Source organism: Microchirus variegatus, assembly GCF_963457635.1.
Source record: "Microchirus variegatus genome assembly, chromosome: 1".
NCBI classification, from domain to species: Eukaryota; Metazoa; Chordata; class Actinopteri; order Pleuronectiformes; family Soleidae; genus Microchirus; species Microchirus variegatus.
In genome coordinates, this window is record NC_139802.1 from 27,747,371 (window position 1) to 27,775,122 (window position 27,752).

Below are 27,752 nucleotides of genomic sequence, written 5' to 3' on the forward strand. Positions count from 1 at the left end.
CTGCTGGATCGTTTGTTTCCGACCCCCGTGTATGCATCAGTGACATAACCACACTCCAATGTTAGGCCAACCAGGCACAGAATTTCTCAACGCTGAACAATCAACACACAAGCACACATCTACCGTATCTACACCCACACCCACCCATGTTTGAAGCTGTAAACAAATTTCTCTCATGTCTCAAATGCATCTTATGTTTTGTTCCTATTGAAAAAGTCTATTTCTTTCTGTCTTTCGAGTCTTTCCCTTTGTTTTCCTTTTCCCTGTTCTCTTTCTCATATTTGTCCTTGTCTGATTTCGTCACACTGTTGTAGGAGGGTGGGGAGGCTGTGGACGGCGTCATGTCCGTTTTTTCCGAGGTGGAGTTCTCATGGAACTTGCTGATGACCATCACATCCTTGTCCGGGTCACGGATGCCCTCCTTCAGCTTCTCCTTGTAGAGTGTGGAGGACTTCTTTATGGCTTGACGGATCGTGTAGCGTCGGTAGGCTCTCTGAATGATTACGGCCGACATGTCCTCTTGTTTGCGGCGGAGGGTGGTGGTGATGGGCTCATAAGACACCTTAGAGGGGTTGGAGGCCATGAAGCGCTCCTCCATCTGCCCACGCAGCACGTCCATCTCGCCACTTTCGCCCAACACTCGCTTGGTGAAGGCAAACAGGATGTCGAGGCAGTGGATGCGCTCACCACTCACCATCGGCAAGTCCATGGAGATGAGCTGGATCATATTAGGCTTGGGCATGCGCAATGGCGGATCAAGAGCATCTGCAAAGTCAGAGAGCTTACTGTACTCCATGAACTGCGTTGCGTCTGGATCAAATCGTTCCCACACTTCATAGAACATCTCAAAGTCATCCTCACTCAGTGGCTCGGCACTCTCCTCTGTCGCAACACTGAAGTTCTCCAGGATGACGGCGATGTACATGTTGACCACGATGAGGAAGCAGATGATGATGTAGCTGACAAAGAAGAAGATGCCCACTGATGGGTTGCCACAGTTGCCTTTGTAGGAGTTGCCTGGATGCTCCATCTGGCTGTCACAGTCAGGCTCCCGCTTGTTCAGAATGGGGGCCAACAGTCCATCCCACCCACCTGAGGTGGTAATCTGAAACAAACAAATCATACTGTTCCCAAAGGTCTCAAAATTGAACATGTCGTCGATTCCCGCCTCGCGCTTGACGTAGGCAAAGTTGGACATGCCGAAGATGGCATAAATGAACATGACCAGGAAGAGAAGGAGGCCAATGTTGAAGAGGGCGGGGAGTGACATCATCAAGGCAAAGAGAAGTGTCCGGATTCCTTTGGCACCTTTGATAAGACGGAGGATTCGGCCAATTCTGGCAAGACGGATCACTCGGAACAGTGTTGGGGACACAAAGTATCTCTCAATAACATCAGATAAAAACATACCTGGGGATGCAAAGAAAAAACATCACATTAAGTACAGTTTCACTGCAACTACATTCATTCAGACAGCTATTATTATTAGTAGTAGTATAATGATCTACTATATATGTATAACACTTTTCTTAACAAATGTTTCAAAGTGCTACACAGAACAATCAAGCCTAATCAAATATTACAAAGCATCTTGCCTGGCAACAACAAATCAACATATTAACACTCCAAGCCAACAAGAGAGATCATGAACCAACAACAAGAACAAAACAATAGAACAATAAAATAGGCTAAGGCACACTGAAACATCTCCTTACCTACAATGGACAGAATCACCACCACAAAGTCAAATATATTCCAGCCAATGGTGAAGTAATAATGACGCAGGGAGATCATCTTCAGCACACACTCTCCAGTGAAGAGCACAATGAAGACCAGGTTAATCCAGAAGAGGATAATGTCCATCTCTGGGGTCTGATCGTCCGTCTCCACCATCATGGTCACCATGTTAAGGCAGATGAGGATCATGATCACGATGTCAAAAGCCTGCTTTGTGATGCAGTCAAACACACAGCCTTGAAACGCATTCTGAGGGAAAAGGAGAAAAAGGAATAGGACAGGTTTGATATTTTACACCTCCACGTTCCCATTAGTGAGAAATGATAATTGAGCAGAAGATGGGTCAGTAGGGTCTTACTGCGGGCCGAGGTATGGGCTTCTGTGGTTTCTTGGAACCCAACTTCTTCATGGCATTGTAGTATTTCTTCTGTTCTTCTGTCATGAAGATGTCCTGACCTCCAAAGTAAAGGGAGGACAGAAATATTTTGGTTATAACCATGTACTATGAACAATTTAAAAAGCAATGTGGACAACCCAGTAAACACCTAGTGTATGGACCACTACATAGTAATAGTGTTTGATAATTCAATACATAATTCATTCACTAGTTCACTAGAACCACATGATGGCTATCTGGAGTAAAGATAGCTGGAATAAGCTCAGAGGTAGTAAATACTGAAATGAGTTGACATTTTCAGCCAAATGCAAAATGCATGCATTATCTCACCATGTGCTTGTTTTCTTTAGCTTACATAAAAATAAATTATAGTTCAATTCATTTACCTCCACCTGATGAGGATATTGATATTTGTTGGACTTTACTGCTGTCAATGACAAACTAATAAGGGTGGCATTACAAATGCTGAAGGACATGTTGCCTTTTCCCAAATATGAGGGTAAAACAGTGAGTGTGACCTCATATGTGATCAATATGGATTTATTTGCAGTCAATAGGCTGATAAAACACCACTCCATCAGAGCATATACACTATAAACCATATATATTAAAATATACAGGACAACTACACCAGTAAACCTGCAGGGACACCCTCCACTCTTTATTGTAGAGTGGATGTTCCAGCAAGATGTAAAACAACATGCAGTCTGAGGGACTGTATGTCTCCGTTTCATTCAAATCAAGTGGTGCAAAACATGAAGTACAAACATTTAATAATGTTTGTGTTTGCTCATAGTTGCTGTGTTCTCATTTTTCAAAGAGGTGAATCCAGCATCACACAGACACGCATTACATGCTCGGTGCTGCTCAGAGTGCGGGATTCATGTCTGGAGGGAAGACTGGTGTCAGCGCTGAACAACCATCTGTGTGACGCTGTGGCTATGAGGCTGCTTAACCACACCAACTGATATGGTGTCTCAGTCAGTAAGATAAGTGACAACCCACAGTGAACATGGAGTACACCCCTCCCCCCATTCCCTCTGCCTCTCACCCTCCTCCCCCTGATGCCTCCTGCCATTCATTCTTGTTAGCACATGCATGATTGACAGATTTCCAAACAACACATGGGTGTCAACACAGTACACAGTACATGTATAAATATGTCGGGATATGCACCCAAACTACATACATACTGTACCGTATGTATGCACATACGTATGTTTGTATGTGCGTTTAAAACCTCTTTAGGACCTGCCATATATAAACACTGACTTTGTCAGAACCAGTACTTGGTCCTAATGAGGCAGAACCTCATTTCTGAAGGGCTGGTTAAGTTTAGGTATACAATTTTAATTGTGGTTAGGATAAAGTTAGGATTAAGCATTAACTGGTTATGGTTACGGTTAGAGATAATGCTTAGTTTAGGTTCAAAACAATGAAAGTCAACACAGTGTCTTAAGAAGAATCGCTACACAAACCTGTGTGTGAGTGTGTGTGTTTGTGTATATGCAAGCAGGGTGTTTCTCAGTGACTCATGCCCCCTCAGTAGTCCTTGGCAGCGGCAGGTCCTCACCGTGCTCCACATAATCATTATTCTGTAGCTCAGTACTTTCTTTAACACAGCTGTGGCACTAAATATGGCCTGACATTTTTTTTTTCCTTTACTGTGCAATATTGTGGTATCTACAATGGCCAGAGCTACTGTGAGAACTTGTCCAATACATCAAATGCATCAAAGAATAGAAGTCCATGGCAAAATTCTGGCATGAATAGTTGCACTACTGTTGTGTATAACGTGTATTTTATACGTTATGGGTATTTTGCATACATATTTTTGAATGAAATTAAAAAAAAGAAACTGGCTGAACAAAGAGGAAATACTTAAAATCTCAAGTGAGTGTTGTTTTTAAAAATGGTATCAAAATCTATGGACTATGATCATTTTTCTCCATAATGGTAAATCTGTGGTAGCGGATAAGAATGGAACTTAACATCAATCACTGACATTCAATTTAAGGTCATCTATGTATGGAGATGTCATGTACAATTAACCTCAGGGGGGTAATCACTTCAAATGCATAGCTCTATTGCTGTAAAACAGCAGGAGGCTAAACCAACAAACAAAGAGGATTGTACATACATGCCAAATGTTTGCTGTGCGACAGTTAGAGGATATAGAGACTATACAAGTAAGTGTCGATGCTCTATGTTCATTAACAAATAAACACTTATCCCATATCCAAGAATCTTTTTGTGTCCACGTTAATAAATGCAACTTATCTTTTTCTTCTGCTGGTTGAAGTTGTCAATGATGACACCAATGAAGAGGTTGAGGGTGAAGAAGGAGCCAAAGATGATGAAGATGACAAAGTAAAGGTACATGTATAAGTTCTCTTCGTATTTCGGCTGGGATTCCAACTGGAACAAGAGAGAGGAGTTTAAAAACGCTATTGTGCATCTGTCAATCAATCAACTGACGTAGCAAAAAGAAGTAAAACTAATTTGCAACTGATCAAGAAACCTGATAGAAACACTGAGACTTACTTGTCGAGAGTCCACAGCCGCGTACATTATGTCCATCCAACCTTTAAATGTTGCCTAAGAGCAGATGGGAAAAAAAACATGTGATGTAAATCACCATTTAAGTCTCAATATTACATTATGACCTCAAACCTCTGCAATTTGTTTTCCAAAGTACTTTTTAATATTATTTATTTGTGATATTAATAAATCATGTTGTCCACCTAATTTTATTTTCAATTTGGGTATAAATTGTTATTACTACATTAAAGAGGGTGTCCAATTTGTGTTGGAATGAGTCAAACATCACCTGAGTTTCTATTTATTTCTAATGAAAGCAGGGCTGTAACATAATGTCTTATGGTTTAGCTCCAGCTGAATATGGCTCATAGAGTAACAGTGGGTGTGGCTCATATTCACACTCACAACCTGATGGTTTGCAACATCATTACTACAGCACTGTTTTTGATGCCAATAAAATTATACATGTTAATTTGTGAACAGAAAAAAGTGCATTAAATGCATGCAATAACATATTTGCACAGTATACCATTTGATATCAAAGGCAAAGGCAGTCCTAACAACTGCGAGGCATTATAAGGTTGATACATTATTATAACAATGTATTTCTATGATGATCAAACACAGTTTCATGACCATACACTCGCTGAAATGTGATGTACCTGTAGTACATTAATAATAAAGCATGAGTGGTGGTCAACAAAGGGAAAATTGGCAGACACGATGGACAGACATCATCCCTTTAATAGGGCTGGAAAATAAAATTTTCAAATTCCATTGCTTTTGCAGAGCTTTTCTTGGTAATAGTAACTCTGTAAATACATATGCATATATGATGTTCTTGCTTCCGACTTCATGCCACACAGTTTAAACTCACCACTTGTAACAGAGCCAGATAGCCGGCCCCAACGTTGTCAAAGTTGATTTTGACATTCTTCCAGCGGGCACTGTCATTAACGAAGTTCAGGCACTCCGTCTTGTTGTTGACCTTGTCTATGGGGAGGACCTCGTCGTTGGTGGTGTTGACGCAGTAGTAGTACTTCCCTGCGAACAGGTTGACGCCCATGATGCTGAAGATGAGCCAGAAGATGAGGCAGACCAGCAGCACATTCATGATGGAGGGAATGGCCCCCAGCAGCGCGTTCACTACAACCTGGAGAGGTTGAAGCACATGAACAAACTTAGTGACTCAGGCAGTTTGATTTTGTGGCTATTAGTGGCTATTGCAATCATCTAATCACTTAACTGCTCTTAAATAGGACAACTGATTTGATTGGTGGCTTCAGAGCTAGAGCAACACTGATTTAACAACTTACAGTGGTCTTATACTATTCAAAGCTCTCATCACCATGCATGTCTACAGAGAGAATTTAACCACATGACAGTTGGAAAGAAGAAGGTGGAGAGGTGAGAAGAGTAATATTTGATAGGTAAAAAAGCAAAACAGAAAAAAACCTTAGAGAGGCAGGATGAAGTCACAACATTTTGTTTAACTGTAAATGAAAAAAAGACAAACAACAAAGAAAACAATTACAGGTCAAAAGGCACCAGACAAGCAATGTCAGAAAACAATGCCGAGAACAGCTATATACAGTCATCTATTGACACAATGTGAAGAGAGTCATGCAGATAGAACAAGTACAAGTACAGTGCTGAAATGCAAGGAAAAGATTACTTAACAGGAGTTATAAATTGCATGCAGTCTAAGAGTCGGAACCCCAAAGCAGCTAAAACCATTTAAATACCCTTCTGACACTGACAGTATGAAAAACAATGAAACTGTGGTTACAGATATTTTTCTACCATCTGTTTTTGTTGTGCACAGAGACAGCCTGACAAAATTAGAAGTAAGACATTTTTTTGATACTCGCATCCAGTGTGGCTGAGGCCAGACAATTGTCTCTGTGTCTTTAAATATACAAGTAATGTAAATGCAGTGTGACTCAAACATAATAATGGGCGAGCTGAAAGCGGCTCGACAGATTAAATGTTGTACTGTTAAAATGTAATTATTGGTTGTCTTTCCAAGAGATTCATTAAAAAAAATGAACTTACATTTTATATTTTGCTTTGCGCAGATTCCAGGTTTCTCAGCAAAGCAGTCATTATGAGAGAACTCAGTCTAATCTGAGAAACTGCACTTTCAGCTCACCCATGAACAATAATTTTTTATTTACAAGTGGGGCTTTTTTTCTTGTGTCTATTACTTCTCACATCCTTACCCTCATGCCCTCAAACCGAGACAGGGCCCTCAGGGGCCGGAGGGCTCGGAGTGTCCTCAGAGATTTGATAGCGGTAAGCTCAGAGTAGCCCAGAGCATTGGCTACCAGGCTGACCAGGGAAACCTGAGAGCAGATAACATCAGAGACGAGCAAGGTGAAAAGGTGAAGGATGAAAAAGAAAAAAGGGTCCAGAGATGGTGGATTAGAATTGAGGATCTGATTAAGCACAAGAGATAATAGAGATTTCATTATATTTAGCGGATTTAATTTTTATATTATCATATGTTTTGATATTTTCTACTATATTTATTTAAACCTAACCAAATGCGTTCAGATCTGGCTGAAACTAATGTAATCTCATACGCTATCCCTGTAATCCATTCTGCCTGTGAGGTGGCGATCCATCGAGTGTTTCTTTTCTGGAGGCTGCAGAGATGCGTTTGTGCGGATTTCTGCTTCCTTAACCTTTATTTCCCTACAAAGTCACACTGAGATCAAAACCTATGTGCTAATATACATACGTCTACGATGAGGAAGTCGAGCCAGCACCAGGCGTTGGTAAAGTACTTCACAAAGCCGTACGCCACCCACTTGAGCAGCATTTCCAGAATGAAGATGTAGGTAAAGACCTTATCTGCATACTCCAGCATGGTTTTGACGGTCCTCCGCTGCTCAATGTAAATGTCCTCAAACGCCTTTTGAGGGAAGGGTTACAATGGTTACAAATGCTGATGGGAAAACAAAGTTAGTGGAGTGAATCCTTGAGACCAACTTGAGCTTGTTGAGATTAATAATGTTCAAAAAGTTAAAACGTGAGCACAGTGAAATTTACCTTTGAGCCCCCAAATCTACACAGTCTTTACAATTTTGTAGACCATTTGTACTGTTCTTAAGATTCACGAGGCAGAGAATGGTTTATGACTGATTTCTGATGATGGTATTTCAACCTAACAATTGTACCAATATGAAGAACTTAATTTGGGATATTTTGAGTCACATCCACACAGAATCCTCAACTTACCAGTGCTCCACTGCTGAGCAGGATCATGAATATGATGAAGGACTCAAACCAGTTGTGCTCCACTATGATGAAGCAGGTCTTCCTGAGTGTCCACCAGCTTTTATAATTGGTGCCCTCCTCGTTGATCTGGCAGCACTGGAATCTGCGCACACAGCCTGCAGCCACCAGACACATGAGAGGAGAGACAAGTGAGACATGGACCACAGGGAGAGTCCACACTGACTAAAGCTGAGTGTTTTCAATTGTATGGCTCATTATCTAGCCAGGTGCCATTAAAACATCTCAGAGCAGTAGAGTTAAGTCATTAATCCATCATGTTACGTATGTTATGTATGTCATGATTTATCGAAAATCTGTTTCCACCGCTCTTTGTTGCATTATTTCATTCATCCAACTTTTTCACCTCGGTCAAGCACAAAGTCTTATATCTATTATTAATGTATATTTCTAGGTTCCATTAATGTTTATTTTTTTATATTTATCCTCTTCAACAGCATTCAATAAGTCAGTTTACTCAGACCACAGCGATTATAGCCAGAAGTGGTATGAAAAAATGGCAGAATAAGTGCAGTGAAAATGTACCACTCCACTACAAATGAGGACTTTCAGTATTTTGGGAGCAGAGCTTTGACAAGAAGGTCGGCAGGAGGGGGTGGAATGTATTGGTTGCATTGTTTATAAGTGTAACCTGCCTCTACACAGACCCAAGCTTTAATTATGTTTATACACAAATTGATAATACAAACAGGTGGGCAGCACCAGACTGGAGAGCATTTTCATAATAGTTTGGTGAGTGTATTGGAGACTGCTTTATCTAAGCTTTTTCCAACTCATATAAATAGTTATAATACAAAGAAATGCCAAGAATATGAGTAGAAAAAAACATTAGTACATAAGGCAAATGCTACAAAACCTGTCACTGGCACAAAATGTCTTCATTTCACATTCATGAATGACTCAAGAGTTTCACAGATTTCAGAACTGTACAAGAGACAGATAAAATGTCAGGTATCATCCCAAACGCAGAGGATTCCAGAGACTACTCTCTTTTTGTCCTGCTGAGCATTTGTATTCACTGTCATTCAACAGGGAGTATAACACACAGGTGCTGAGCTTAGCAGTTACAGCGATTTAGTCGGAGACTTGAAATGTGCTTCTGAAGAATTCCCTCTCCCACCTCCCTCCTTTCTTTGGCCCACTTTCCTTGTACACATGATCCTCCTTTCCCACTTATAACCTTTCTCTCACCCTCTGTGAAGCAGGCCTCCGGGTCCAGAGACTCTTCTGGCTCCATCTCCACCGAGTCATCCCCGTCTCCTGGGGGGCGAATATCAACTGTGCTGCCCTCCGACGAGCTCAGACGATGGGGCTCTACATCGATCTTCTGCACAGGCGAGGAAGAAGACAAGAGCACAAAGTTACTCTGCAGTGTTTAACAACAGAAATTCAGTGGTTACATGAGCCAACCTTCTGAGCTGGTTATGATTGTCATTCTCCATTCTCATGTACTTCAGTGCCACAACTGTATACCTTAGTGTGGAGACTAGGCACTGTAATAGCTCACAGAGTTGGGCTCTTAAAGTCACCGTCACTGAATCATTATCATCATCATCATCACATGCAGCATTGATCAAATGTACCTACAGGCTTTAATATTAGGTCTATTTGAAGGCTCAAATCGAATTATGTGGCAACACAGGGCATGGGGAGCTTAACGTCATGGAAAGGCACTGTGGGTACATTTGATATGACCTCAGATTGAGGAAGAGTGCATGCAGTATTCTGGTGCATTATCAATCCAAGCCTGAAATAGTACCAAGCAGAACATGTACTTCGGTATTTTCATGTCCACTGACAAATGATCCACACAAATATTTTTTTTTTTCCAAATATTGTCCCCTTAATAAAATATTTAAATATATTCACAAGGTCTCCCACCCTCAGAGCTAGAGTCCATCCATGCAATGAGTGCTAAACATTTTCCTCAGTGACATGAAAACACAATATTTCCATTCCTTGAAAGCAGTGTACAAGCTCCCTCTGTTTGTGTTGAAGTAGACGGTTAACCACATTAGCTTACCAGCAAAAACCAGTACTGTGCACTGTTTATACGACAGCATGTGGTCTAGTTTTGTTGTTTTTTTAATCCCATTTGAAAGACATACTAAATTGGCACTCATGCATACCTAGAAAACATACAGGACTAAGTGTGGTACTCAGAGATCTTCATCCTTCTGCTCAGTGATATGCAAAACACATGTAAGGACAAGTGCTGCTGTTCATAAAGCTTTGTCTTCCCTCTCTCTCTTCACTCCTCTGAAGCCCTTAAACCCATGTTTGTTTTTGCAGTAACGTGCTTTACGACATCATCTGCATGGTGCGAGACATTTTGGTGTTGGTGAGGCTTCCTGTCTGCAAACGTGGTGTTACAAAGCCTCATGTGGGATCTGTCTAGCGTGTGAAGGATTGGAACATGTCATCCTAGACAGTGCAGCAGCCCTGATTGCCGTGGGACCCAGCTAATACGGCATGGGAATGATGGAAGCATGCTGCTCGCAAGTGCATCGTTTTTTGGAAGGGTGTTTCCCACCTCTTTCTCACCTGCAGCAAGAGACCCTTTTTACCTCTTCTGGACATGGATGATTATATGAGGCTTTCAATCTTAACATACCATGATTGTATCAGTATTAGAAATATGATTTTGGTTCTAATTATATGTTAAGCTGGTTGTAGTAAAACTGAAGCGGATAACACAGGCATAAAATGATGGAATAATCCAAAATATTTTGTGTTTGTATAATCCTATATTTGAGGAGGATTCAGTATCAGTTAATGCCATGTGTTATCTATTTTGAAACTCTGTACTGAGTCATTTGAATTTCAAAATGATTTCCTTAAAAAGAATTCTGTAACAAATCTTTCATCATTCCACAATTATCTGAGTATCACAGAAACAACAAGTATACATACAAGTTTTTCATGGGTGTTTGCATGGGCTATGAACCACACAAATGAATTTTTGACGGACTACGGCAAATTTAATTCCTCCAATTAGTCACTTTTTTCCCCTCATGTCCTCCTCCACCTCCTCTCTTCCTTCATTCTCAAGCTCAGAGTGTTGGATGCCACTCAAGTCCCAAAAAAACAAGTCAAAACCAAGCAATGAAATCAAAATCAAAGTTAGATGAGTTCATATATCAATGAAAAAGGGTGGTGTTGCTCATTCCTAATGGTTTGTAACTGCAATACAGCCTGATGCTTGGAGATAAATTATGAAGGGGGAAGGGGGGTAAAGGGAAAACGTACAGCATTGTGTGAGCTGCTGTATGGAGGGTGTGGGGGTGGTGGGTGGGTATGAGGTAATAAAGCAAAAGGGTGGGTTTGGGGGGACGGAGGGCAGACCAGGCAAAGAACAAAAATGGGCAATCCATTGAAGGTATGGGAAAACATATGTTGTTTGTCTGTAAATGGCATAGGCAGTCCTCATGGTTAGTGCTATGGTACAATAAAGTGGTCTTACAATTCTCCTCTCACTGAAAACCTTGAGAGCGTCTGTGACACAGCTGCAATAACAAATGGGGGGTTAAACAAAGTAAGTCAGAGACACCAAAAGCCAGCATACAACCTCAAGCCTGCTTTCACCGCTCGAAGGTATGGCAAAAGACAACAACAACTCACATTTCCTTCCACGCATGTTCCACCGCAGTTGCAGTACAAACAAGTGTTATGCTCATTTTATACAGGGAATGACATGTAAGACTCATCATCTAATAGATGCTTACTGGGTTACTCTGCATGCAAATATATTCACGGTCTGTAATTTGAGTTTATGAACAAACCTGCACTGCATTACGAAGAACTAGCTGCCCCCTGGTTACAGGGTGTGACGTTTAGCATAGGGCTGCACAATAATATCAAAACTCAGTTCACAATATCAACATGCTCCTACATAGCACAAAAGATCTATCGTCATCACAAAGATTGCTTGAACTATAATAAATGTTGATTGTTTCTTGTGCTACAACCTAACCATAAAGTTAGTTAATCATTTTGTCTTAATTTATTATTTTCTCCCAAGAACACAATACTTCACCCAACACCCACAGAAATAGGAAATGGTTAAACAATTGCAACAACGGACAGTGGATTTTAAATGATAATGTTTACATATATTCAAAGTTTTAATTGTTTTCAGCTTTTTATATATTTATTTAAACAACAATGGGATATTTTTTTAAGTAAAAGAAAAAATTTTAAGGGGGCATGTTTACTTTTTCCAGTAATACCATGTTGTTACAGGTACAGAAATAAGGCATTTTATTGGTCTGTTCAGTGTCTACATGTGCTGCTCATTGTTTTTGAGTCAATGTCAGCAACAAACCTAAAGCAGAAAGTTATTTACTATTGTTTATTACTGTATTTGTCAATTTATTACAAATCGTATGGGCTTGGTAATATTTGACACCACATACCATGTTCTCTTAATATCATGCAACCCTAGTTCGCAGTTAATGTGGGTGAGCATTGTCTGATCTATATGTGTAGCATGTGGTGCCATGGCTAGAAATAGTCCCCGGAGTTGTTTTGAATCACAGGGAATTGGCACCACACCCACAGCGACAGTCTGACATCGCCAGGGAGCACAGGCCTGATGCTCTGTCAGCGTGGCAACACACAACAACACACCTGCCATTTGCTCTGAGGCCACAGACAGTTAACTACAAAAGTGGGATGTGAAGATTATAGTATGTGCCAGTGGGGGAGTTCTTTTTTCTAATTGCAGAATATTTAATTTAGATTCACATTTGGCAGTGTTATAGAGCAGGATCAGATCACCCCTAAACTCTGATCACAACACATACAGTATACACTCTACTAGGCAGATGAATAAAGTGAACCTGATACAAGGGTCAAAAACAAATTAGTCATTATTTATCATGGTTGTTGCTTGTTCTCCTGCCAAGGCCTTTAGAATTCCAGAAGATTCCCTCAGCTGCACAGCATGATGCATGTACAAATGAGTCAGCAGGTTATTTTCAAACTGATTGACTTCTCTATGCAAATCTATGCAACTGACTTCAGTCAGAGACTTAACTATTGCACATATACTGAGAAGGAACTAATCAAATAAAAACATTGCTCGACCAGCCAATCACTCATCTTACCTCTTTGCTGCCCTCCACGTCTGACGAATCGCTGCTGAAGTCCTCCGTGTTGAGGTTCTCAAAGTCGGACTCGCCCACAGCAATAGGCACTGTGACTGTCAGGCTGGGGTTATGAATGAATGACATGTAGTCACATTCGTCTATGGGATATTTCACTGTCGTGTCCCCACCAGCTCTGACTCCCACCACCAGCCCCCCTCCTGGCCGTCCATTGCCCTCTGTTATGTACACCCTACTCGGCTCTTTGGTGATCTCCACTGTAGTGTGATTGGAGATGCAGTTGCCCTTGCCGTTGCTGTGTAATTCATCCAAGGGTTTGCTCTCCTCTGCCAGGCCGGTTCCCTTACTTGCCCCACCAAAGCAGAGGCGGCGCAGGAACTGGCGCACTGTGGATTTGACAAAGGCAATACCCCGCTGGATGCGTCCCACTGCAATCTGCAGGTTGTTCATCTCACTGTCGTCGTCAGTTGCAGCCAGGTTGTCAGCACTGAACGAGCTCAGGAGGAGAGCCAAGAAGAGGTTAAGTACCTGGGAAGGAACAGAAAATCACACAAGGAAGCAGAGTTCAGTTTGACTATCCCTTATAAAGAGTTTATGTGTTTTAAGGCTCTGATCAATTGAAATTGACAAATGATTACTGTACTATTGTCCGAGTTTTAAAGTGATAGTTGAGGTTGTATAAGGGACTGATATACTGTATTATCAACACCCACTTCACCACAAGCATTGCCAGTTCATGAACTCACTTTGGAGTACAACACTTGCTCTAACTGAAGACTAATAAATTATAACTAATAAAAAGTGACATTATAAACTGCTCTGTTGCTGAATATCTCTATAGACTATGGTTTGGGAGAGTAAGCAGTTTACAAATTCCTTTTTCCAGCTGGAGAAAACTGTTTAAACGCCAGATAGTGGAGAACATATTGTAGACTTAGGCAAGATTAGATTTTTGTTATTATTGTTTTTAATGAGCCTTTTTAAAAGTGGTTTGAATCCGTGTTTCCCTGCTGCCAGCCATGTATTCAGTTACCAAATGTCTGCTGGGACCATGGTCATTCTAGGCATTAGGGGTGAACACATGAGCTTTCCACTGTAGACTCATCACTCCCATGAACAATATTCTCACTATTATGGAAACAAAGAAAAATAACGCCATACCACAAGGTTTCCGATGACCATGACCATCATGAAGACTATTAGGCACATGCTCTGTCCCGCCACCTCCATGCAGTCCCACATGGTCTCGATCCACTCTCCACACAGCACCCGGAACACGATGAGGAAAGAGTGGAAGAAATCGTGCATATGCCAGCGTGGCAGCTCACAGTTCTCAGAAATCTTACACACACACTCCTTGTAGCTCTTGCCAAACAGCTGCATGCCCACCACAGCAAAGATGAAGACAATGATGGCCAGCACCAGAGTGAGGTTCCCCAGAGCACCCACAGAGTTACCAATGATCTTGATCAGCATGTTTAAAGTAGGCCATGACTTGGCCAGTTTGAACACTCGAAGCTGTTTTGAAAGAAGAATGAAAATATTGTTACATGTGCTACTTAACTGTTTGAGAATAGGGCTTTCTACGTAAATTCAGGCAACACAGCTGCAAAATTAATGAATATACTTATCGAAAAGCATAATAGCCAGCCTTTTTTTAAATATTTCACTGTTGTTTACAATACTGTGGCCTTGAACAGTCCAGCTGTACAGCAGCAGATAAAAAGCTTAGTTGATGAGCAGAACAAAACACACATTGTCCCAAAGGCTCCACACCTCTGGGACCTATCATCCATGGCACAAAATGCTCTCATTACATCACCACCTCATTAATAGCATGCACGTAATTGGCCTTAACCTAGAAGTAGAACTTTATCTGAACTTTTCTCATCGAAAAAGTTGATAAATCATGTAATCCTAACATATATTGAAAATTTGTTTTTCCTTTGACAGCACGCTTACCAATCTGAAGGACCTAAGCACAGACAGGCCCTCAACGTCGGCCAAGCCAAGTTCCATTAGACTGAGACTAACAATGATGCCGTCAAAGATGTTCCAGCCCTCCTGGAAGTAGTAGTAGGGATCCAGGGCGATGATCTTGAAACACATCTCTGCTGTGAAGATGCCTGTAAACACCTGATGATGGTGTGATGGTGGGAGGGGGGCAAAAGTTAGGTTTCACACATGAATCTGAGTAATGTTTTTCAATTACTGTCCAGTCAGCATTTGGAAGCAAATCACATAATACTTGCCAGGTTTCCAACTGAGAGGACAGTGTCAAACTCATCGGTCATAGGGTAATGCTCCAAGGCCATGAAGAGGGTGTTAAGGACGATGCAAATTGTGATCGCCAGATCCACAAAAGGGTCCATCACAACCATGTTTACGACCTCCTTGATTTTCAGCCACGCTGGACAACAGTCCCAGATTAGACAGGTGTTGGCAAATCTATACCAGCAGGGGGGGCACTTCTGTCTTGACTCTTCCAGCTCTGAAAAAAGAGAGATTAACACAATTGGTTATGATGCTCCATATAAATTGATTTGGTTTGGATTTTGGTTGTTCTACTCCTCTCCACATTTAAAATGTAAATGACAAGTTCAGAGCCAAAAATATGTGATTTGATCCAGACCTTCCATCGTGTTGGTGAGGATACTGGCCACACTCATGGCTCTCTGTCGGGGTCCAGGTTCTTCAAGATAGTCCATGGACTGCTTGCGGAAGCCTGACCGACGTTTTTTCAGCTCTGTATCTGTAGTTGTACCCTATAAAAAAACACAACATTTCAAAAAAGAGAAGATTTTTAATGTCAGATAGATAATTATATTATATTTAAGCAAACCAAGCAGAGAGTGAGATGCGCGTAGATGTGATTCATACACCACTGTTGAGCTTGTATGAATGACTTGTTTTTCTGGCCTTACACACATATACTTCCCCTAACTAAGTTTTTTCACTTCATGAGCCCTCAATAGTTATTTTACTTAATTTGGACTAACGTCAGCAGTATGAAAAAACACCTGTGATCAACTAAAGGAATCTTGGGACATAAACATGAGGTGAATGAGAAAATAAAGCATGAAATAATGAAGTCACCTCAGGCAGTAGGAGACCTACAGGGGAGGTTGTTACAGATGTTCCACCAACCAGTGACACAACACCGTTGCAGTCTACAGCACAGTGCATTTTGCCGTTGGCAGGCAACATAACTCGTGGCGCCCCAAGACTTGTCTGACTGACGGCGCTGCAGCGGCGCTCCAGGCGCCGTGGCAAGAACAGAGAGCCTCTGCGACTGTCATTCTCCTCAAAGGTGCTGTGCTCATCATCGGCAAAGTCGTTCTCGGAGCCCATGTCGCGTGCCCGGCCACGGAAGCTGAACAGGCTTGCTCGGCTGTTCCTCCGAGGTGAAAGCAGGGATCCACGAATACTGAGAAGAGACTGATTCAGAGAGAGAAAAAAGGAACAAGGAACTATGGTTAGATAATGGAGGGCATAAACTAAAGCCCCTTTTCCACCTATAATCCCAGCTCGCCTCGCTTTGACAGCACGGCACGGTTTAGGTGGGTTTTCCACAACAAAATACTTAGTAAGTACCTACTCAACGTGTGCAGAGTCATCACTTCATGGCTGCATGAAACTGCTATAACTTCGATTCACACAAGACACACAGAAATGAGTGACTAGTGACTTGTTTTCAGTGTGACTGAAAAGTGTTCACCTGGTTGGGGGAGGAACATCTCTTCTCATAAGAGAGCCGATTGGCATCAATAGAGAAGCGGAAGCTGGATCTTTTGATGCTGTCCTCAGACTCAGACTTGTGGAACTTCCGGCCTTCCCTCTCTTCCTCCTCCTCCCTCTGCTTCCTCTTCTTCCGCCTGTTGCGTCGCTCCTTGGCACTTTTCGAGCTCAGCTTAGAAGTCCCTGAGGAGGACTCGGAGGTGGGGCCCCCTCTCCCGCTGTACTCTCCACTCTCCGTGGCTGCTGCTGCGGCAACCTGCCAGCCAATGGGAGCACAAACACAGTTGTCATGGCGACGAGTGCCTGTCTCAAAGGCTCCTGCGGAATGGAGCGGAGGAGAAAGCCTGGAAGCTGAGAGCATCAGCAGCAACAGCAGCAGCAGCGGCATGAAGAGCCAAATAAGCCTCAGACACCTTCTAAAAATGGACGCCTGATTTCTGAATATCAATGTGTCCAGAATATCCAGACATCGGACATTCAGAAACACTGAACACGGTATTTCATCTACAGGTCAACAGGTCAATAAAAATGCACAAGGAAAAACAAATAACTGAATAAATAAACAAAACAAGCAGCACCCTCTTATGAGCACTGATCAAATTAGAGGCTGAGATTTAATATTGCATGATGGGCTACTGTTTTTAGTTCTACAGAGTCGATGCATTATCTTCATGGGGTGAAGCTTATACATTAAAAATGTAAAAACTATAAGGGGGAGTGAGCTTCTCAATCAGTTCTCAGCTTATTTTGTCATGTACCCTTTCACCTATGCCACCTATTCTGTTTGACATGTTCAATTGATTTTATAGTAGCTTAAAATAGGTATTTAGAATTATTTTTTGACCATCATTAATCTAATTTGTTATACTGTATATTTCAAACTAGATAATGTGAAAACCATTCTGTGACACAGTGCTTTCCAAAACTGTTTCTCAATCGACATTAATAAGACGCTCATTTCTGATTTCTTACATGTGTCAGACTGAGTGTCATGAATGTGAACTAGTTGCATTCAGCCATGTGTTACATGTGTAGCAGGACAGAAATAGACTGAGTGGCTTTGTTGTCATATGCGTCAAAATAACTGGCTGGCTGTCTAGTTACTAACCCTCAAAGTTCATCTTCTAAATAAATATTTAATTTTACAATAGTGTAAGGGACAATATCATTATAGGAGGTTTCATTTGCACTCTGTGTCTGTATCTGGTAATTTTTTATTTTTAAGTCAACAAAAAACTCCTGACCACCACAGGTGTAGCAGTCATCCAGGGCATTGAATTCTCTAGTTGTCTGAGCAACGCTGCTCAGGGACTAATCCTAAAAATCAAAAGACTCCCTAGTTACACGTGGAGAAACTCTCCCAGACAATCATCTGTTGTGTAATCTCTCCTGTCTCTTTAGCGGGGTCAAACATTGCCCTCTGAATCCACTTCCCTGTAATCCAATTCTCAATAAAATCTCTTTCTGAAATCTGAGATAGCCACTCTGATGTAATGTAACCTGCACTTTTGTTATAACTTGATTTAAAAAGGACAAAATATAATAATAAAAATAATGTTCCTGCCTGTGCCTCCTCCTGCTGCCTCTTCAGCTGCTCCAGCATGGCCTGAAACTCCTCCTCTTTCTGCTGAGCCTCCTCGATGGTCGCCTGGTTCTGCTCATCATAAGCCATGGCCACCACAGCCAAGATCAGGTTGACCAAGTAAAAGGAGCCCAGGAAGATCACTAACACGAAGAAGATCATGTAAGGTTTCCCAGCAGCACGTAAAGTCTGATGGTCCAAGGCAGTCCGAGAAAGGACAGGAGAGAAGAGTTGGGTTAGGAATTTGTCTAAAAAGACTTTTCTGAATTAAGATTTTTATTTTATTGTGTTCCATAAGATTCATATTCTATAAAACTCTATGAAGAGTCCTGCCCACCTGCTGGTAGAGATTTTCCCAGTAGTCCTGGGTCATGAGTCGGAACAGAGAGAGGAAGGCCCAGCTGAAGGTATCAAAGCTTGTGTAGCCATAATTTGGATTGCGACCAGCTTTCAAACATATAAAGCCCTCTGGACAGAACCTGTCAGGACAAGCAAGTGTACAATTGTGTTAGCATGGACACTATTTTTACCCATACACAGTCATCAAAAATAAAACACAGTAGAGGTAAATCAATGCTATCAATAAAAAACGTATCCCTGTTTGTACATGCTTTTACTATGATGTGTACAGATGTATTGTAATGTAATCAACCTGTCTGGTTCTGTGATAAAGTATATTGCTCAGATTCTGTGGTTTTAAAGTGCACATTGAAATCTTAAGCACTGGTGCATTAATTTTTTTGCTTTTCCTGCCAACATGACATTGTGACGAACTGAGCTCTATAGGCATCTTTTTTAATTTATTAATTAAAAAAGCTCCTGCTTGTGACAACTTAGTAAGTGACAGTTAGCAAGTGACAACTTCCTTTATTCAACATTTAAATTTTTTTAAAAGAACGAGTTTCAAGTTTGATCTGAAGATCATTCAAGGACCTGAGACTGTAGAAGGAGGCACTTGAAGAGAACAGAGAAATCTGCCTGAGATAACCTTATATAGTGTTGTAGCACCAAGTGACAGAAAACATAATAAAAACAGAAATGCTAGACATGCTCTGAACCAGGATGTAGCACAGATCTGGAGCAGTGACACTGGTGACTGGAAGATATACTATTAAAATAAAATAAAATAAAATAAATGTGACTATTAGTGAGTTTGTATTGACAAAACAAAAGGGTTTTCCTCTGTCAGAATTAATCAAGTTCTGCGTGACCTGATGCCATTATGATCATGCAGGATGTATCACAGTCCCATATATCCAACTGTCTTGATTGATATCTGTGTTAGTGTATTGTACAACCTGTTTAGACCAACACATTTTTCCAAGACATCTTAAATGAAATGCAGCCACAGCTAACCACTTTGTTTTCCTGTTAAGCCTCAGTGTGGTGGTGAGTGTCAACACTAATAGTCTGTGCTCAGCTTTGTGGTGCATCTAATTGGCCATATAAATAAAACATGTCAAGTCTTACCCAGCGCCACTGCCATTCCCACAGAGCAGAGCATCTCTACGGCCAGGGAGGTAATAGTAATTATCTAGAAGAGAGAGGAGACAATGTGACGGCACGTCAGAGCCTCATCACAGGAGTGAAGCAGTGGATTAGGAACAAAAAAGAAGATCGACTATGTACAATTTTTATTGGGTCAAGGATAAAGGAAAGTGCTGATTCATTCTTTGATTTAAAGTAAACAGTATTAGTTTATTGTGTGAGTGCGACAATAGCACAAGACTTTAGACCTCAGAGTTATGCCCGGTTAAAGGTCCAGTGATCATCATTAAGGTGCAACATTTCTATGCATATCTAATTTTTAAATTCATATTCATATATGTGTATAATATAATAATATAAATAAAGAAGAATGTTATCTTTTCTGCGATGCAATTGCCACTGTACACAGCCTCCAATCTGCAGCCTCACAATTAAATGTCACTTATTGCACACAGAACCTTAGCCTTCTTAGGAATATCATATAACTTGTTTAATGACTAATTCATTCAGAAACTGTTATGATGTCAGGAATTCTAACATCTGAGCAAGTTTAATCACTTTCTCTCTCTCTCCCTCTGTCTGGCATCAGCTTGTCATGTACTGATGCTGATGCACGTCTCCTCTATATCCTGCCGGCGGTCAGTGACTCACCCTCCTCAACCACTTACGGCTCCTCCTGCCACACAGATGAGCTATGGGAGAATGATGCAGGATAAAGAGGAGTGAAAGTAGAGGGTTTTATTGTTGAGGCGATTATACGCCGCATTCCCCCACCAGCCCTCGTTAAGAGAGCGCAGCCCCTGCTCCCAGCCTCTGCTGTCACTCCCTATCATGCCCGACTTCCCCTACACAACCACCACCATCCTGACCTATCTCTGTATAGACAGTAGCTAGTATGTGACTCAGGCCATCTGGGGAGGATGCTAACTTGACACCAGTTAACCCCTATGTGGGCCTGACAGACGTGTAACAACAGTTTCACACTTGGCTTACTCTCATCACTGATGTACTCTGTCCAGTTGAACGGGTTCTCTGTGGCGTTCTGCACAAACATGGTGTTGATATCAAGTGGGGTGTTGCTGAAAAACGTGATGTCATCGCCGGTGATGTTGCTGCCGTTGGTGGCATTGTTGATAACGGGTATACGCACGCACTTCTGCCTCAGGTTGCCCATGAAGAGCTGCAGGCCAATGAGGGCAAAGACGCTGAGGCAGAACACAGTGAGGATCATCACGTCCGACAGCTTTTTTACCGACTGGATCAGGGCACCAACAATAGTCTTCAAGCCTAAAAGATAGAAAGGGCAAGGGTTGGGAGTGGGACATCACAGACTGATTAGTTTCTGTTTATTACAGCCACAAGCGCAAAGAAGAAGCTAGTGAGCTAATAGTAGCAAGCAGCTGGGGGGGGGGGGGTCTACAATGGAGGCTCATGTATGAACTGCTTTCTTTCATATAGGAACCAGGTTGATGCAGATCGCTGCTAGTCATGGAGAAACCATGAGAGAGACTTACAGGTCACAGGCCTATTATTGTGCTATGGGCACTGCCAATAGTGGTCTTAGGGGAAATTATTCAAATGTGTTTGTGTGTTAAAGTCCAGTTGTCTTCTTGTTATAACTGCAAACCTGTTAAACTGAGCTCTCTTTTAGTGCAGTTGCAAAGAGCAGCACAAGGTGACACATCCTACTGTTATGCATGCTGACACACAACTATAAAGCAGTATCAAGTGTAGTAGAAAACAAAGTCCAGGATAAATTTTTTCGGATATTCCCTGTTCACTGAATTATGAATCATTTTCACTAAAGTGATAGCTGATAGAAGCAACAGCATATAAGATGAACATTTTTGGAAATGTACATCAGTGTTGTTTTTGACAACCATCTTAGATTTAGTCTTAGTCTTTTGGACGAAAATGCCTATTAGTTTTAGTCACATTTTAGTCACTTCTATAAGTGATAGTTTTAGTCTAGTTTTAGTCGACGAAAACTCAAAAGGGGTTTAGTCTAGTTTTAGTCGACGAAAACTCAAAAGAGTTTTTAGTCTAGTTTTAGTCGAAAAAAGAAGTTTAGTCTTTTAACAAATTTATGTAGGTCAATAAGCATTGGACTGGGATTGTTGTTGGGCACATTGTGTCACACATAAGTTGTGAAAATAGCAGCAGATCTATAAGTTCAACACACTGCAACACACTGTGAGCTTGTAGATTGGCTATTATTACACACAAAGAGATGACCACACCATCACTGAATGTAAACATGGCTAAACATGCTGCTAAAGAAATAATAATCCATCTGTTTGTTGTTTGCCAACACGTTAGCATAAAGATCGCTAGCTTAAAATGCTAACGAGTCCACTCAGCTGGACACCTGCTTACTATAAGTGTCGGGTTAGAAGAAGTACAGCCGCAGTTCAGTCCCTCTGTGGGATTCCTTATCCATCGTCATTCAACGGTGAACACACACACACACACACACACACTGCAGAAGCAGTAGCGGGGTACGTGCATATTAAGTAGCCATGTGCTTTCTCCGTGACCGTCAGGTGATTGGCCGAAAAAACGAAATGTCATGCGTTTCAAACGTCTGACAGACCACCCACTAACATTTTCGTCCATTCTCGTCTCATCAACGAAAACTCACACAAGTCTCGTCATGTTTTCGTCATCAAAGAGTCATATTTATCTCGTCACCGTCTCGTTATCGTCATGAAAAAAAGTGGCGTCAACGAAAAGATTTCGTCATCGTCGTCGTTGACGAAAACAACACTGATGTACATGCTGACTAAACTACTGAAAGAGTACAGTATATGAGATTAGCCAGAATCTGATTGTGTTAGATTTGTTATGAAAAGCTGCTGTTTTTTGCTGGAAGGTCAGTTGGTTGTGGTCTTTGTTGTGGTTACGGTGTCTTTCTGGTCTTGATGAGCACTCAAAGCACTGCATCTATGGAATTAGATTTGTGTCAAACACCACTTTTCACAAAGCAAGCAACACTTTTATAAGGACACAACACTTTCTGAATTGAGCAAAAAAAAAATCGAAATGTACCAAATTGCAAATAAAACATCGATTTAGTCTGATTTAATTTTGTAAATACACTATTATTATATTTCAATGATTGGAATTTTGTTTGCTCAGACTCTTTTGCGTTTGCACGCCCACGTGTTCTTTGCATGTCCCTGATTAAATCAATATTTTATTTGCAATTTTTGTATTTTGATTTTGTGGTTTATTTTTTATTTGCTCAATTCATAGTGTGTGAGTGTTATTCTTAAAAAAAAGTTGCTTGCTTTGTGAAAATATTGACATAAATCAAGACTTTTTGCAAGGCTCAGCTGGACACCTGCTTACTTTAAGTTATTTATTTCACAGTCATGAGTGGTAACAAACTCCTTGCATTCCCTATAGGAATTTCAGTTGTCAAACTATTACCTTTTATATGCAGAATAATGTTGCTTGAAAAAAAGACATGGAACTTTTAGCTCTATTCCCTATAATGTGATTATTAACAAAACTCTTGACCTTGTTACTGCTTCTTCCACCTTCATGCCATGTGCACTGGTGAACACAAACATAATTGTTTAAAGGGCAGAAGACAACTTGCTGTGCTTGTACTAGTCTTTGCACTGCAACAAAAATCGAGATTGACATATTTCAACTAGGTATAAACAGCTGCACTAAAAATGTTTGTGGAACAACCAACATTGTCTTCATGCAAAGAGCCAGTGAGAGTTTGCCTGAATGGATTACCTGTGACCTTTTGTTAGTGTGGGATGTCAATATTGTTAGTGTATGCCACATTACAGCCCCCACTGACCATATCACAATTTCTCCAAAGAAACACACAACATTGAACAAGTCATGCACAGGAAAACACAGAGAGGAGGAACCCTACACACACAAGTACTTGCCACCAGAAAATCTGCTTTTGCAATGTCTCATGCAAAAAGGAAAAATAAATAGTGCACAAAATCTACGCGTGAGGCTCCCAAGGCAAGAATAGATTTCAGCCATAAATAATTCTGCCTTAAAGGATGTGTCTAAAAGCTAAGAATCATGTCAATCTGTGTAGATTGGAGCCAGATTCCAGCTTTTACTAGCCTTGGGACAAAGGCAGCATGAGGAACGGCGATTGGTGTCATATGCTTAGCTAAAGTGAGATGAGCTGAGAGTGGGCGGGGAAAGGGGTTTGCTTTGATGTTAGCGAAATGCCAGTTAGCCGTTAGCATTTCATTAACCCTATGGACCTCGATGGCTCTCTCACCTGGGATGACTGAAATAGTTTTCAGGGCTCGTAGAACCCTGAAGGTTCGTAGTGCTGAGACATTGCCCAGGTCCACAAACTCTGTGACATATCTGTAAGGGAAGGGAGGGGAAGAGGTGGTGGTGGGGGGGTGGGGGTGGTTATGGTTGGGTAGTAGGGAATTTTAGGAAGGGTGCAGTGTACACGCATACATACACATACACATACACACACACGCACACCAAACAGGCACCCACACACATGACAAGACAAAAGGGTGGTGGGAGGGGGGGGGGGGTGGTAGGGGCAGAGGAAGGAACGGCAAACGGTCACGCACAGAGGACACATGGCAGGAGTGCTGGCAGCAGGCGCAGGCGGCCTTACCTGGTATTACTGAGATAGTTTTCAAAGCTCGCAATACTCTGAATGTGCGCAGAGCTGAAACATTGCCTAGGTTTACAAACTCTGTTATATACCTGCAGGATCAAATGCACAGTTACTACACAGAATTGCACAGGCACAGAGCCATTAAACGTGCACACACAAACATCTAAGAAATAAAACCACCTCTCACAAACGCATCAGTCACTCTATAATAACATAATATTTTGACTTGAAATTAAATTTATTGTGTGATCACTGAGTAATACTTCCAAAATAATGTGATCATATACTCAACTCAAATTCACTGTGCACCTTCCTGCTGAAGGCTTTATTTCATTTCAAGACAAGTAGTCGGAGTCACTGAGGCATGGAACAAATCTGGGCCAACATACTTCATGTTGTAGACACTCACATCCAGTACAGAGATGAGTTGTACTTTCTGGCCATGCTCTCAAAACATGCGCCAATAAGCATTAATAAGCTACAGACTCTCATCTGTCTGAAATTCCCACATTTACTGCAATTTAATAAGCTGCCCGGGTGATTAGCATAAAAAGCATTTGGCCTGTTTATCTATGCCACATCATGTGAAGATGATCCTAACCATGCTTGTCATAATACTTACGCCATGAGGATAACACTGAAATCCAGCCAGTTCCATGGGTCCCGAAGGAAAGTGAACTTCCCCACGCAGAAGCCCCTTGCCAGGATCTTTATAAGGGACTCGAAGGTATAGATCCCTGTGAATGTGTACCTGGTAAACATTGGAAGATAGGAAATTAGAACACACTCAGAGGCAAAGTGACACATCTACTGTTTACAGTGCAGTATTGATTCTTTAACTCATCCTGATTTCCGCTTTCTCAAATCTAATTAGTCAAAGATTTTCTCAATGAGTTTGTTGATTATTACATTATCTTCTGAAAATACTCATGTGGGGCTAATATCAAGCTTGAGATCAACCTGTATCTTGTATTAAATTTACATCCTGGTATCAATTTATGTTTCCAGAACTATACTAGATTATTTATCACTCCATAATTGAATGCAATAATATGTTGCTTGGCAACACTGATGGTGAGCTTAGCCACATCCAGCACAACACCGAGTATCCTAATTTGTGATGTATTTGTCATCATTAGTTATACTACGACCTTCTGAGTGCTTGGCCTTTTTCCATGACACATTGTCACATGCAGTTTTATTTATGGAAAAATGCATGTTCTTTCTGGATTAATGTGGATTCTTAGAAATGTCATGCCATTGGTGCTCTGCAGGTGATAAAATGTACTATATTTATACATTTATTTTATTGTATTTTACTATACAATTTCACTCCTTCATAAACTCTCCGACTTGCTTTAACATTTCATTTATGAATACTGTGATACATGGCAAACATTAGTACCTAAAAACCAAACAAAATTGGATATTCATGGTGTTTCGCTTTCAATGAACAGCATTTTAATCCTCTCAACCATGGGGCCTTTGAGTGTCACGTCTGGATGATCATTTGACTGAGTTTTGTCTGAGGGAAAGGTGTGCCACATAAGGTATTTAAGTTCATTTAATGTAGTGTATAAGCAAATAACGTATTTTAACAGTCAGAAATGAGAGAAAATAATAACAAAAGACAACTTACTCTACATTCTTGGCCCATTCTGGGGGATTACTTAGGGTCATGAAAGCACAGTTGGTCAGGATGGTGAACATGATCAACATGCTGAACATCGTAAAATATAGATTAAGGAATAGATTCAAACTCAAACTGAAATTTCTAGGCATAAATTCTACATGACATGAACCATTCATAGATCACCAAATCTGACACCCTAATAATACAAATCCTGCATGCTGTTATGTTATGTTAAATTTAAACTATGAAACTGATGTAAAGCCTGATTAATGTCTAAATAAAAAGTCTAAAGCAGTCATTGCATTCAGTCTTCAAAATCATCTCATTTAAATCCCTCTTTTGTCTGATTAAACCCATTAATCCAAATCAAGCTGCAACCATAGAAAACTCTGAAAGGATATGAGTGTACTAAAACTCTGATAGCTACTCTTCTTAGAGGGTTGAAGGGGTTCAAGATGTACAAGGCAGGGGTGGCATTGAAACGGAAGATTGTCTTCCCACGATTCAATACTATGAAGGTCTGAAAGAGAGACAAGACAAACATAATTAAAATCTTTCATATAAAACATCCTGTTGTCCCTAGTCACATGATTTTATCAGATACAAGGATGCAGCATCCAGTGGAAATCTAAAACACTGCTGGAGAAGCTTTTTGTACAAATTACAGATCTGCTCATCTATTTGTTCTTCAAGGCTGCTGCTATGATTAATATCACACATGCACAAGTGAAAAGAAGACTAAGCTGTGAGCCGGATGAGTCCAGTACATGTTTGACACTGTTGGTCAGATGGCAAAAGAGATTAGCTTTTTAGAATTTAGCATCTTAATTGTTGCCGTGCTAAATCCTCAAGTAAGAACAAGCAGTAAGTAAGCTTAGGGTAAAAGCTGCAAACAAAAGAAGATAGTCTGTAAAGACAAACAGAGCAAGAAAGAATATATATTTTAGATACTAGGGGTGGAAAAAAAAATGATGCACTAAAATATTGCAATATTTCATGGTGGGACACCATCTAAAACACTGCTGGAGATGGTGGGACACTATGAAATATTGAAGTGAGTTTTTTGAAGTGATGTATCAATATGGAAATATTCTTTTTGGGAATATATTGCCTTGCTTGTAGTATCCTAATACAGTATATCACAAAAATTGTATTGTCACACCATATTATACGCTAAGTATCATATAGCCAGATTCCTGCCAATACAAACAAAGCCCTATACAATACAATGCAATACACTATATGATAAAATAGAACTGGAACTGACCTTCTGATTGCTGTAGAAGGTGTCCAAGTCCTCCAGAGGGGTGGACACCAGTTTGGGAGGGATGTCCCCATAAATGAAGGGCAGTGATTTCCCCGCCTCAAGGTCACTGTTGGGCTTTGGCCCATTTTCATCATCGCTGTCGCTGCGACGCTCCGCCCGTGGTCTCTGGGCCTCCTCCTCGGCGATGCACCTTTCGATGGCGGCCAGCGACTCGGGGACGAAGGGGTGGAAGCTGTCAGGTCCGGGCGGTACAAGCAGCTGTGCCATTTTGTCATCCTGCTTCTTCAGAGGGCAGCAAAGGGCTCAGCTGTGGCAGAGAGCTGTGGTGACA

At 41.1% G+C, this 27,752-nt stretch overlaps 1 protein-coding gene across 6 annotated transcripts; it reads right to left on the minus strand.

The window, feature by feature from the left end:
- Window positions 1-217: 217 nt before the first annotated feature.
- Window positions 218-27,688, minus strand: LOC310925428 (sodium channel protein type 2 subunit alpha-like; the record flags this gene model as incomplete). Of its 6 annotated transcripts, none has more annotated exons than XM_083887384.1 (26): window positions 218-1,410; window positions 1,716-1,986; window positions 2,096-2,200; window positions 4,415-4,552; window positions 4,679-4,732; window positions 5,553-5,828; window positions 6,898-7,020; window positions 7,419-7,592; window positions 7,919-8,073; window positions 9,167-9,302; window positions 13,084-13,611; window positions 14,245-14,601; window positions 15,046-15,219; window positions 15,336-15,574; window positions 15,716-15,848; window positions 16,201-16,521; window positions 16,802-17,077; window positions 18,386-18,592; window positions 18,741-18,882; window positions 19,874-19,937; window positions 20,885-21,178; window positions 24,156-24,247; window positions 25,144-25,272; window positions 26,161-26,250; window positions 26,556-26,674; window positions 27,422-27,688. In XM_083887384.1, 26 exons carry the CDS (start codon window positions 27,686-27,688, stop codon window positions 218-220), a joined length of 6,057 nt encoding a protein of 2,018 aa, XP_083743510.1. The 6 variants fall into 6 exon arrangements, with proteins under 6 accessions (XP_083743510.1, XP_083743508.1, XP_083743509.1 ...); XM_083887382.1 differs by having other exon boundaries at window positions 16,180-16,521; XM_083887383.1 differs by having other exon boundaries at window positions 2,096-2,193; window positions 4,411-4,552; window positions 16,180-16,521.
- Between the last annotated feature and the right edge of the window lie 64 nt (window positions 27,689-27,752).